At 41.7% G+C, this 14,310-nt stretch overlaps 1 protein-coding gene across 1 annotated transcript in view; it reads left to right on the forward strand.

Annotated features, from left to right (window-relative positions):
• The window catches only part of LOC311510582 (complement C4-like), a 94,612-nt gene that overhangs the window by 34,643 nt on the left and 45,659 nt on the right, over positions 1-14,310 (forward strand). The window contains exons 18-22 of the mRNA XM_084610351.1: positions 267-381; positions 598-668; positions 1,869-2,008; positions 2,527-2,739; positions 6,293-6,344. Of these exons, the coding sequence (XP_084466477.1) occupies positions 267-381; positions 598-668; positions 1,869-2,008; positions 2,527-2,739; positions 6,293-6,344 (591 nt within the window). The remainder of the gene's footprint in view (positions 1-266; positions 382-597; positions 669-1,868; positions 2,009-2,526; positions 2,740-6,292; positions 6,345-14,310) is intronic.

Here is a 14,310-nt window from a genome sequence, read left to right on the forward strand (position 1 = left end):
GGGGGAATTTTTTTGGTTGACAGCATATAATTCCCCAGTTTGCAAGGAAGAATTAACCTTTTGTTCAGTGTCAATCTTTAGTCATTGTCTGTTGTCTTTCTGCATTTTTTTTGCAGTTTACAAGATCAAAACCAGGCAGAGTCTTTTCATTCAGCTATTCAGCATATTAATCCTTTTGTCTTGTCTCTCTGACAACTGATTCTCCAAATCAGTGTACGGTTATTGGCCATAGGCTTCAGGGAAGACTCCCAATTTCTGTTTTCCAGTTGGTGACGTTCCAGAAGAAGAAGTGTTTGATGAAACTTCAATCAGCTTGCGCAGTGTCTTTCCTGAGAGTTGGTGGTGGGAGACAGTAGAAATTAAGAACCCTGGACAGCATAGGTACTGTATTATTTGACCAGATGAATACACCTACATGTATATAAATATACCCATAATGTCAGTGTTCTGTAGAATCCATTACAGAGGGATTTGGACCTGTTTGCTGTGACTCTCCTCCACAACTGATATTTTTTCTTGTCAGTCTTCAAGACTGAAGGAATGAACTTGTTTTCATTTCATACATTCTTCTTAATATTTTATCTCTTGTCCCTTTAGGATAGCAAATGCTATTCCTGACTCTATAACTACGTGGGAAATTCAAGCAATAAGTATATCACCTCAAAAAGGTAAAAAAACCTTATCGGTAAACTATTGGTTCACTCTGTACTGATGCATGAATATTCACTCAACCTCTACACCTTCATAAAGGTGTGCACTAGCTCAACTAGAAGTTATGGGCTCAATACAGAAAGTACAGTGTGGAATTTTATGGCCTGTGTTGTGCAGGAGATCAGATTAAGCAATCATAATGGTTCCTTCTGGCTTTGAAAATCTAAGAACCTTTTAATTTTAGCTTCCAGTTAGACAGAGGGTTATGGCAAATGTGGTAAATAACAATGATAAATAAAATGCCTAGCACTTTGAACCTATGAATCTTTCACTGTATTTAGTGATGCCTGTGTTCATATTAAGTAAATCTGGGGAGCAGGTGCAGAAAGAAAATTCCAAAGTAATCTTATTCAGAAGATTTTAACTTAATATGTGGTACATTACCATTAATAGATTCATTGGTTTTGAATAATAATACCTAGCACTTTGCATCTGTAGATCTCGACATACTTCACAAAGAGGTCAGTGTCATTATACCCATTTTAAAGATGGGGAAACTGAGATACAGAAAGGTGACTTCCATAAGAAAGAAAGTGACTTCCATAAAATCATCAAGCAGGCCAGTGACAGATATGGGAATAGAATCCAGATTTTCTGCATCCCAGTCCTGTGTTCCATCCACTAGGCAACATTGCCTCATACATGCAGAAGGGATCATTGGTTTGACCATCTAGTGTGCTCTCCTGTATAACACACACTATAGAATTTCACTCCGTTAGAGTCATAGTCATAGAATTTAAGACCAGAAGGAGTCACCAGATCATCTAGTCTGATCTGCTGCATAGCACAGGCCACCAGCACCAGAGTGGGGAAGGGTCCGTTTGGTGCATCCATGGCTGTGCAATTTCCATCTGATGGGTCATGTAGAGTAGGCATGCCTGAGGCTGCAGTCATGGTTGCAGAGATGATCTGCTGCTGCACTCCAGCCTTGGGGAAGGAATCTGTCTCCTAGACCTCCCCGGGACTTCCAGCACAATGCTGGGCTTGATGCAGGGTAGATTTGGACATATGTTTGTTTCTGAATGGCAAGAAAGGAGCACAGCTATTTGTTCTTTTTTAAATGTAACATCTTCATGAGTGCCTAAACTAACAGCACTCTGAAAAGCTAACATACCGTGAGTTTGCTGGGTCTGAACTCCAGTTTTCTCCTCCACCAGGATTCTGCGTAGCTGACCCCAAGACCTTTAAGGTTTTCAAAGATTTTTTTGTATCAGTAAGGTTACCATATTCAGTTAAACGGTACGAGCAACTAGAAGTAAAAGCAGTTGTCTACAACTACCTTTCTGAAGATCTCAAGGTAATGTTACTGTAGTACATTGCTGAACTGTTTGCTATATAAATCACCCAGCCACCAATCCTTACTTCCTTTGTCAAGTTTCAGCTACATTGTCTGAGTTGGCCATACTTGGCTGGGGTCCTTTGGGCTCTGCTTCAGGGACGAATGGAAAATAGCATTAATGTTTATATTGCATGTTTTCAAAGCAATAAACAAATATTCACTAATTTATCCTTACATCCCTCCTGTAGGCAGGTGAGTACAGTTAGCCCAATCTTTGAATAAGCAGCTCAGTCTAAGTGGTTTAGCTGGGAGGCAAGATGGTCTAATGGATTAGCAATCAGACTGGGAATTAATAGATTGCAGTTCTGTTCTTGGTTTTGATAATGATTCATTGTGTGGCCACAATAGGCACTTAGCTCCTCTGAACCTCTGATCCATTTGAGGTTTGCTTTTCATTACTTATATCTGTCAGGATATCTATTTCCTTGAGCAGTGGTGTAATAAATATTATTACAAGCATTTCCTTGTTTCAATAGGTTACAGTGAAGATGATCGCAGTGGAGGGGGTGTGCAGTGCAGGGACAGCGACAAAGGAGGTCCAACAGAAACTAACTGTTAAGGGAAACTCAGCAGTGCCTGCCTATTTCTCAGTAGTTCCACTCATTGTAGGGGAAATTCCAATTACCATTACTGCTTTTGACCCAATTTCTGGGCACAGTGATAGTGTTATGAAGAACCTCAAAGTTGTGGTAAGTATAACAGCATTTGATCAGCTCAGCTGTGGTGCAGAAATTTAATAGCTCCCTTTCTGTCTGTCTCTGTTTCATTAAATATACACATAATTGTGTGTATGGAACCCTCAGGAAGAAAATAGCACTAGAAAGTAGTGACTAGAATGAATTTAGCACAAAGAAGAAACTTCATTCTGGGATTGACCTATGACTACAATTACCTATTATAAGGTGGGTGCACAACTGGTTGAAAAAGCATACTTAGAGTAGTTATCGATAGTTCACAATCAAGCTGGAAGGGCATATTGAGTGAGGTCCTGCAGGGATTTGTCCTTGGTCTGGTTCTATTCAATATCATAAGAACATAAGAACGGCCTACTGGGTCAGACCAAAGGCCCATCTAGCCCAGTATCCTGTCTTCCAACAGTAGCCAATGCCAGATGCCATAGAGGGAATGAACAGAACAGGTAATTATCAAGTGATCGATCCCCTGTCGTCCATTCCCAGCTTCTGGCAAACAGAGGCTAGGGACACCATGCTTGCCCATCCTGGCTAGTAGCCATTGATGGACCTATCTTCCATGAATGTATCTAGTTCTTTTTTGAACCCTGTTGTAGTCTTGGTTTTCACAACATCCTCTGGCAAGGAGTTCCACAGGTTGACTGTGCACTGTGTGAAAAAATACTTCCTTTTGTTTGTTTTAAACCTGCTGCCTATTAATTTCATTTGGTGGCCCCTAGTTCTTGTGTTATGAGAAGGAGTAAATAAAACTTCCTTATTTACTTTCTCCACACCAGTCATGATTCTATAGACCTCCATCATATCCCCCTGTAGACATCTCTTTTCCAAGCTGAAAAGTCCCAGTCTTATTAATCTCTCCTCAGACGGCAGCTTTTCCATATCCCTAATAATCTTTGTTGCCCTTTTTTGAACCTTTTCCAAGTCCAATATATCTTTTTTGAGATGGGGCGATCACGCAGTATTCAAGATGTGGGTGTACCAGGGATTTATTATAGAGGCAATATGATATTTTCTATCCTATTATCTATCCCTTTCCTAATGATTCCCAACATTCTGTTCGCTTTTTTGACTGCTGCTGCACATGGATGTTTTCAGAGAACTATCCACAATGATTCCAAGATCTCTTTCTTCAGTGGTAACAGCTAATTTAGACCCCATAATTTTTTCTGTATAGTTGGGATTATGTTTTCCAATGTGCATTACTTTGCATTTATCAACATTGAATTTCATCTGCCATTTTGTTGTCTAGTCACCCAGTTTTGAGAGAACCTTTTGTAGTCTGCCTGGGACTTAACTATCTTGAGTAGTTTTGTATCATTTGTAAATTTTGCCACCTCACTGTTTACCCACTGTTTTACAGATCATTTATGAATATGTTGAATAGGACTGAGCCCAGTACAGACCCCTGGGGCCGCTATTTACCTCTCGCCATTCTGAAAACTATTTATTCCTACCCTTTGTTTCCTATTTTTTAACCAATTACCAATCCATGAGAGAACCTTCCCTCTTATCCCATGACTGCTTACTTTGCTTAAGAGCCTTTGGTGAGGGACCTTGTCAAAGGCTTTCTGAAAATCCAAATACACTATATCCACTGGATCCCCCTTATCCATATGCTAGTTGACCCCCTCAAAGAATTATAATAGATCGGTGAGACATGATTTCCCTTTACAAAAACCATGTTGATTATCCCCTAACAAATTATGTTAATCTGTGTGTCTGACAATTTTGTTCTTTACTATAGTTTCAACCAGTTTGTGAGGTGCTGAAGTCAGGCTTACCAGCCTGTAATTGCCAGGGTCACCTCTGTAGCCCTTTTTAAAAATTGGCATCACATTAGCTATCCTCCAGTCATTTGGTATAGAAGCTGATTTAAATGATAGGTTACAGACTACAGTTAGTAGTCCTGCAATTTCCCATTTGAGTTCCTTCAGAACTCTTGGGTGAATACCATCTGGTCCTGGTGATTTATTACTGTTTAGTTTATCAGTTTGTTCCAAAACCTCCTCTAATGACATCTCCATCTGGGACAGTTCCTCAGATTTGTCACCTCAAAAGAATGGCTCAGGTTTGGGAATCTCCCTCACATCCTCAACCATGAAGACCGATGCAAAGAATTCATTTAGTTTTTCTGCAATGGCCTTATTGTCTTTGAGTGCTCCTTTAGCATCTCGATTGTCCAGTGGCCCCACTGGTTATTTGGCAGGCTTCCTGCTTCTGATGTACTTAAAAATTGTTTTGCTATTAGCTTTTGAGTCTTTGGCTAGCTGTTATTCAAATTCTTTTTTGGCCTTCCTAATTATGTATCTTCATAAATGATTAGGATAATGGCAGCAAGAGTACATTTATAAAGTCTGCAGATACCACCAAGCTGGGTGGGCTTGCAAGCACTTTGGAGGACAGGATTAGAATTCAAAATGATCTTGACAAACTGGAGAAATGGTCTGAAGTGAACAGGGTGCAAATCAATATGAACAAATGCAAAGTACTACACTTAGGAAGGAAGAGTCAATTGTACAAATACAAAATTGGAAATGACTGCCTAGGGAGGAGTACTGAAGAAAAGGACCTGAAGGTTATAGTGGATCACAAACTGAATATGAGTCAACAATTTAATACTGTTGCAAAAAAAAGCAGACAACATTCTGGGGTGTATTAGCTGGACTGTTGTAAGCAAGACATGAGAAATAATTCTTTGGTTCTACTCAACAATGAGAAGGCCACACTGGAATATTGTGTCCAGTTCTGGGCACCATGCTTCAGGAAGGATGTGGACAAATTGGAGAAAGTCCGGAGAAGAGCAGCAAAAGTGATTAAATGTCTAGAAAACACGACCTACAAGGAAAGATTGAAAAAACTGTGTTTGTTTAATATGGAGAAGAGAAGACTGTGGTGGGACAGAACAGTCTTCAAGCATATAGAAGGTTGTTATAAAGAGAAGGGTGATAAATTGTTCTCCTTAAGACGTGACGACTAGCAAGAAGTTAGGACGAAGTATATCTAGACCATCCCTGACAGGTGTTTGTCTCATATCACTCTAATCAAGGCCATTAGTTGTTTCAGTTGTAACTTGTATGAGCTTTGCATGGTCAGTATCTTTTAACTATTTTTTAAAAATAATTGGTTAAAAGAAAAGTACCTTAATTCCAGATGTAGTTCCTTTATTGACACTTTGCCTAGCGTGTGTGTGTGTGTAGAACTAAGCCCTCCTATGGACTGTAGATGTAGGTTTCACTGGCTAAAACTAAATGTCAAAGCTTCACATTTCTTGTTTGTTTTTAGTAAAATGTTTCATCTGAAAAAAAATGCTTTTTCTAACAAAAAGGCTAGTAAAAATCAGTAATCAGTTCAGCTGGTATATTTATGGACTTGAAATGCTGACTGTAAGTACTTTTTACTGTATTGGATCAGAAATCTCTATCCAAATGAAATTGTTGCTGCCATATACTGGTCCAATATTATGTTAGAGATGATACATTTTTAGCAGTTAAGTCCTCAGTATGAAATAATTTGCAATGGGGTTGACCTATTTTTTTTCTTTATTGTGCAGACTGAAGGCATTCTACGTACCGAAGAAGAGACCATTTGCATTAATAATAATTGTAAGTTACAAGATGGGTTTTATATTTTAAGATTTCCACCATTTTTAGTCTAATAATCTGATTTCAAAATGCTTTACAACCATCTGGGCTAGTAGGATCATAGGAACTGCCTATGGGAACGCTAGGCCCGTCTACTTCTGGATTCAGAGTAACAGCCATGTTAGTCTGTATTCGCAAAAAGAAAAGGAGTACTTGTGGCACCTTAGAGACTAACCAATTTATTTGAGCATAAGCTTTCGTGAGCTACAGCTCACTTCATCGGATGCACACTGTGGAAAAGACAGAAGATGTTTTTATACACACAAATCATGAAAAAACGGGTGTTTATCACTACAAAAGGTTTTCTCTCTCCCCACCCCACTCTCCTGCTGCTAATAGCTTATGTAAAGTGATCACTCTCCTTACAATGTGTATGATAATCAAGGTGGGCCATTTCCAGCACAAATCCAGGGTTAAACAAGAACATTTGAGGAGGGGGGGGGCTAGGAAAATAAGGGGAAATAGGTTACCTTGCATAATGACTTAGCCACTCCCAATCTCTGTTCAAGCCTAAGTTAATTGTATCCAATTTGCAAATGAATTCCAATTCAGCAGTCTCTCGCTGGAGTCTGGATTTGAAGTTTTTCTGTTGTAATATCGCAACTTTCATGTCTGTAATCGCGTGACCAGAGAGATTGAAGTGTTCTCCGACTGGTTTATGAATGTTATAATTCTTGACATCTGATTTGTGTCCATTTATTCTTTTACGTAGAGACTGTCCAGTTTGACCAATGTACATGGCAGAGGGGCACTGCTGGCACATGATGGCATATATCACATTGGTAGATGTGCAGGTGAACAAGCCTCTGATAGTGTGGCTGATGTGATTAGGCCCTGTGAGGGTGTCCCCTGAATAGATATGTGGGCACAGTTGGCAACGGGCTTTGTTGCAAGGATAGGTTCCTGGGTTAGTGGTTCTGTTGTGTGGTATGTGGTTGCTGGTGAGTATTTGCTTCAGGTTGGGGGGCTGTCTGTAGGCAAGGACTGGCCTGTCTCCCAAGATTTGTGAGAGTGTTGGGTCATCCTTCAGGATAGGTTGTAGATCCTTGATAATGTGTTGGAGGGGTTTTAGTTGGGGGCTGAAGGTGACGGCTAGTGGCGTTCTGTTATTTTCTTTGTTAGGCCTGTCCTGTAGTAGGTGACTTCTGGGAACTCTTCTGGCTCTATCAATCTGTTTCTTCACTTCTGCAGGTGGGTATTGTAGTTGTAAGAATGCTTGATAGAGATCTTGTAAGCGTTTGTCTCTGTCTGAGGGGTTGGAGCAAATGCGGTTGTATCGCAGAGCTTGGCTGTAGACAATGGATCGTGTGGTGTGGTTTGGGTGAAAGTTGGAGGCATGTAGGTAGGAATAGCGATCAGTAGGTTTCTGTTATAGGGTGGTGTTTATGTGACCATCGTTTATTAGCACTGTAGTGTCCAGGAAGTGGATCTCTTGTATGAACTGGAGCAGGCTGAGGTTGATGGTGGGATGGAAATTGTTGAAATCATGGTGGAATTCCTCAAGAGCTTCTTTTCCATGGGTCCAGATGATGAAGATGTCATCAATATAGCGCAAGTAGAGTAGGGGCGTTAGGGGACGAGAGCTGAGGAAGCGTTGTTCTAAGTCAGCCATAAAAATGTTGGCATACTGTGGGGCCATGCGGGTACCCATATCAGTGCCACTGATTTGAAGGTATACATTGTCCCCAAATGTAAAATAGTTATGGGTAAGGACAAAGTCACAAAGTTCAGCCACCAGGTTAGCCGTAACATTATCAGGGATAGTGTTCTTGACGGCTTGTAGTCCATCTTTGTGTGGAATGTTGGTGTAGAGGGCTTCTACATCCATAGTGGCCAGGATGGTGTAATCAGGAAGATCACCGATGGATTGTAGTTTCCTCAGGAAGTCAGTGGTGTCTCGAAGGTAGCTGGGAGTGCTGGTAGCGTAGGGCCTGAGGAGGGAGTCTACATAGCCGGACAATCCTGCTGTCAGGGTGCCAGTGCCTGAGATGATGGGGCGCCCATGATTTCTAGGTTTATGGATCTTGGGTAGTAGATAGAATATCCCAGGTCGGGGTTCCAGGGGTGTGATCTGTGCGGATTTGATCTTGTGCTTTTTCAGGGAGTTTCTTGAGCAAATGCTGTAGTTTCTTTTGGTAACTCTCAGTGGGATCAGAGGGTAATGGCTTGTAGAAAGTGGTGTTGGAGAGCTGCTGAGCAGCCTCTTGTTCATATTCCGACCTATTCATGATGACAACAGCACCTCCTTTGTCAGCCTTTTTGATTATGATGTCAGAGTTGTTTATGAGGCTGTGGATGGCATTATGTTCTGCGCGGCTGAGGTTCTGGGGCAAGTGATGCTGCTTTTCCACAATTTCAGCCCGTGCACGTCGGCGGACGCACTCTATGTAGAAGTCCAGTCTTCTGTCTCGACCTTCAGGAGGAGTCCACCTTGAATCCTTCTTTTTGTAGTGTTGGTAGGGAGGTCTCTGTGGATTAGTATGTTGTTCAGAGGTGTGTTGGAAATATTCCTTGAGTCGGAGACGTCGAAAATAGGATTCTAGGTCACCACAGAACTGTATCATGTTCGTGGGAGTGGAGGGGCAGAAGGAGAGGCCCTGAGATAGGACAGCTGCTTCTGCTGGGCTAAGAGTATAGTTGGATAGGTTAACAATATTGCTTGGTGGGTTGAGGGAACCATTGCTGCGGCCCCTTGTGGCATGTAGTAGTTTAGAAAGTTTAGTGTCCTTTTTCTTTTGTAGAGAAGCAAAGTGTGTGTTGTAAATGGCTTGTCTAGTTTTAGTAAAGTCCAGCCACGAGGAAGTTTGTGTGGAAGGTTGGTTTTTTATGAGAGTATCCATTTTTGAGAGCTCATTCTTTATCTTTCCCTGCTTGCTGTAGAGGATGTTGATCAGGTGATTCTGCAGTTTCTTTGAGAGCGTGTGGCACAAGCTGTCAGCATAGTCTGTGTGGTATGTAGATTGTAATGGATTTTTTACCTTCAGTCCTTTTGGTACGATGTCCATCTGTTTGCATTTGGAAAGGAAGATGATGTCTGTCTGTATCTGTACAAGTTTTTTCATGCAGTTAATAGATTTCCACTCCATACGGCTAAATGCAGTGCCTTGCATAATGACAGGTTTCAGAGGAACAGCCGTGTTAGTCTGTATTCGCAAAAAGAAAAGGAGTACTTGTGACACCTTAGAGACTAACCAATTTATCTGAGTATAAGCCTTCGTGAGCTACAGCTCACTTCATCGGATGCATACTGTGGAAAAGACAGAAGATATTTTTATACTCACAAATCATGAAAAAATGGGTGTTTATCACTACAAAAGGTTTTCTCTCCCCCCACCCCACTCTCCTGCTGTTAATAGCTTATGTAAAGTGATCACTCTCCTTACAATGAGTATGATAATCAAGGTGGGCCATTTCCAGCACAAATCCAGGTTTTCTCCCCCCCACACACATCCAACCCCCCCCAAACAAACCCACTCTCCTGTTGGTAATAGCTTATCTAAAGTGATCACTCTCCTTACAATGTGTATGATAATCAAGGTGGGCCATTTCCAGCACAAATCCAGGTTTTCTCTCCCCCCCACACCCCACACACAAACCCACTCTCCTGTTGGTAATAGCTTATCTAAAGTAATCACTCCCCTTACAATGTGTATGATAATCAAGGTGGGCCATTTCCAGCACAAATCCAGGGTTTAACAAGAACGTCTGGGGGGGGGGGGGGTTAGGAAAACTCATAAACACCACCCTATACCGGAAACCTACTGATCGCTATTCCTACCTACATACCTCCAGCTTTCACCCTGACCGCACCACACGATCCATTGTCTACAGCCAAGCTCTGCGATACAACCACATTTGCTCCAACCCCTCAGACAGAGACAAACACTTACAAGATCTTTATTAAGCATTCTTACAACTACAATACCCACCTGCGGAAGTGAAGAAACAGATTGATAGAGCCAGAAGAGTTCCCAGAAGTCACCTACTACAGGACAGGCCTAACAAAGAAAATAACAGAACGCCACTAGCCGTCACCTTCAGCCCCCAACTAAAACCCCTCCAACGCATTATCAAGGATCTACAACCTATCCTGAAGGATGACCCAACACTCTCACAAATCTTGGGAGACAGGCCAGTCCTTGCCTACAGACAGCCCCCCAACCTGAAGCAAATACTCACCAGCAACCACATACCACACAACAGAACCACTAACCCAGGAACCTATCCTTGCAACAAAGCCCGTTGCCAACTGTGCCCACATATCTATTCAGGGGACACCCTCACAGGGCCTAATCACATCAGCCACACTATCAGAGGCTTGTTCACCTGCACATCTACCAATGTGATATATGCCATCATGTGCCAGCAGTGCCCCTCTGCCATGTACATTGGTCAAACTGGACAGTCTCTACGTAAAAGAATAAATGGACACAAATCAGATGTCAAGAATTATAACATTCATAAACCAGTCGGAGAACACTTCAATTTCTCTGGTCACGCGATTACAGACATGAAAGTTGCGATATTACAACAGAAAAACTTCAAATCCAGACTCCAGCAAGAGACTGCTGAATTGGAATTCATTTGCAAATTGGATACAATTAACTTAGGCTTGAACAGAGATTGGGAGTGGCTAAGTCATTATGCAAGGTAACCTATTTCCCCTTGTTTTCCTAGCCCCCCCCCCTCCTCAAATGTTCTTGTTAAACCCTGGATTTGTGCTGGAAATGGCCCACCTTGATTATCATACACATTGTAAGGAGAATGATCACTTTAGATAAGCTATTACCAACAGGAGAGTGGGTTTTTTTGGGAGTGGTGTGGGGGGGAGGAGAAAACCTGGATTTGTGCTGGAAATGGCCCACCTTGATTATCATACACATTGTAAGGGGAGTGATTACTTTAGATAAGCTATTACCAACAGGAGAGTGGGTTTGTGTGTGGGGTGTGGGGGGGAGAGAAAACCTGGATTTGTGCTGGAAATGGCCCACCTTGATTATCATACACATTGTAAGGAGAGTGATCACTTTAGATAAGCTATTACCAACAGGAGAGTGGGTTTGTGTGTGTGGCGGGGTTGCGGGGAGGAGAAAACCTGGATTTGTGCTGGAAATGGCCCACCTTGATTATCATACACATTGTAAGGAGAGTGATCACTTTACATAAGCTATTAGCAGCAGGAGAGTGGGGTGGGGGGAGAGAAAACCTTTTGTAGTGATAAACACCCATTTTTTCATGATTTGTGTGTATAAAAACATCTTCTGTCCTTTCCACAGTATGCATCCGATGTAGTGAGCTGTAGCTCACGAAAGCTTATGCTCAAATAAATTGGTTAGTCTCTAACGTGCCACAAGTACTCCTTTTCTTTTTACTTCTGGATTCCATCTCTGACAGTGGCAAGCACCAGATGCTTCAGAGGTAAGTGTAAGAACTTATCTAAAGTGACATTCCTGTCCCCATGCTCTGTTACATGGCACCGGGAAATAAGCTGAAATATTTGATTGAAATATTTATTGTATGTTTTAAGTAAATTTTTGTCCTGGAAAATCGATGTTTGTTGTCCCTTTTCTGTGGTTTCATGCTCAGAATAATTGTACTGCCAATCCTTGTTTACCAGAATGATAGTGACTAGCAAGACAGCTACAGTTACCGCCATAAAATATTTCCTTTTTCTCTTTTTCAGCAAACAAATAATTTGACATGTGAATGTGTCAAATTACTAAAAATTAATATTGATAAAATTTCACTCCAAATCAGCAGCCAAATCGTGTTCCCCTTGCTCAGTGAAGAGTCTCATTAACCTAAATGGGACCGACTGCTCGCAGAGGAAAACATACACAAGTTGTCCTCTAGATAAACCATGATAATGTTCTGCTCTCAGTTCAATTGGTTGACACTAGAGCTAGGCAAAAAGTTTTAGGACAAATAGTTTCTTCACCAAAAAATGCAGTTTTGGGTCTGTTGAAACTATTTGAGAATTCAACATAAATTTGCTGAATAGTTTCAGCCAAAAACAATTTTTGAGCTTGCATGTGGGAGACTCAAATTCAAATCCCTGTTCCAATGACAATGTATGTTGTACAAAGTGGAATGTTCAATAGGAGAGACTGAGAAAGACCCATCCCAGCGTACCCTGTTGCTCAGTGGTTAGGGCACACAACTGGGAGGTGCGAGACCCAAGTTCAAATCATTGCTCTGGATAAGGCAGAATGGGACTTGACCCTCAGTCTCACACATCTCAGTTGAGTGCACCACTTCCTTTTCTAGTTTTGTGACTGGTGTTTCCAAATTTCCTTGCTTTTAATTTAAAAAAGAAGTGGTTAAAAATGTTTAAAATCTAAATAATACATTTCATTTGACTTGAATCTATATATCTTTTGTTTTGGCAAGAAAATCAAAAAATTTCCATTTTGATCTGATATGAATTATTTTAGGGTTGGGGTTTTTTTTGGTTTGGCCAATGAACCGAAATATCGATTATACACACACACAGCTCCAGTTGTCAATAAAGTTGTTTCTTGTGAACAAAATGGAGATATAGTTAAAAAAAACAATCTAAGTTTCCAGTAAAATCCTGTCTGACAGCCATCGAGAGACATGGGGAGTGTTAGTAAGTTATAGATTGGGATGATCAAACGTACTGACCCTCTGAGCTGCATATGATAATCTTCAGAGGTTTGAGAGCCGGACGTGCCGGCCAGGGCTCCAGCCCTGAGCCCCCCACCTTCCCTCTGCAGGACAGAAGCCCCAAGGCCCAGCAGGCACCTCCTACGGGGCCGAAGCCCCAAGGCCCACCACCCTGCTGCTGGGCAGAAGCCCCGAGTCTCTGCCCGCAGTCTAGTAGGCGGAGAATGGGGGTGTCGCTCTGCGAGCCACACTTTAACTGTAAAAGCACCGCATATGACTCACAAGCCGCAGGTTTGTTCACCCCTGTTACAGATTATTGTAATAGGCTATAAATCCAGTGGTGCTATTCAGTCTATGAGTTTTAGTGTCTAGCAAAACTATGAATTTAAGCTCGCAGGTTTGTCTTTTGAAGGTGTTGTGCAGATTTCTTTTGAGGATGAGAAGAGGTGTGATATAGAGTGATCATTTTGTGAAAAGTGTTCACCCATGGGTGATATGGTGTTTTTGTCTTTTATCGTGTTCTGTCTGAGTTCATTCAAGAGCACAGTGATTGTATGGTTTCACCTACATGGCTGTTATTGGGGGTTGTTATTGGCATTTAGTGCACTGGATGAAGTACATCACATATCATGATAGGCATGTGTAGGACTCCTGCATCTTGAAAGGTGTATTGTGGGGGGTATTGATTATCGTAGCAGTGGAGATATGTCTATAGGTTTTGTGTCTGGTGCTGCTTTCAGTTGGTGTGTCCTGATCTGTGGGGAGCTTGCTTCTGATGATGAGCTTGGAGTGGTCAGGGGGTTGTTTGAAGGCCAGAATATGGGGTTCAGGAAATATTTCTTTTAGGATGTGGTCCCCATCAAGTATCGGTTGTAATTTTTTTAATGAGACCCCCATATGGTTTCCGGTGTCAGGTGGTAGGTGACAACTAGGGGTGTGCAGTTGAAGGGGGTTTTATTTCCATACAGAAGCAGCTTTCTCTCAGGGCATTTGGGTGACCAGTTCCATGATGCAATCTACTCTGGTGGAGAGAGACTTTCATTGGAAGAGTTTCATAGCCAGAAAACTGTTAACCCTTTGCTGACACTGTACTGTCTATCAAGAATAATTCATTCACACATCTTTCTGCGTCCCTGATCCCTTTTTAAAATGCTGTTCAAAATCATTTCTTCATAACTTACACGTTTCTCATGCTAGCACTTACTGGCCCTGGTTCAGCAAGGTGCTTAAGCATGCATGTCACTTTAAGCACCTAAGTAGTGATACTGAAATTCCATTGCAATTACTCAGGTGCTTAAAG

Source organism: Lepidochelys olivacea (genome assembly GCF_965140295.1).
Source record: "Lepidochelys olivacea isolate rLepOli2 genome assembly, chromosome: 1".
NCBI classification, from domain to species: Eukaryota; Metazoa; Chordata; order Testudines; family Cheloniidae; genus Lepidochelys; species Lepidochelys olivacea.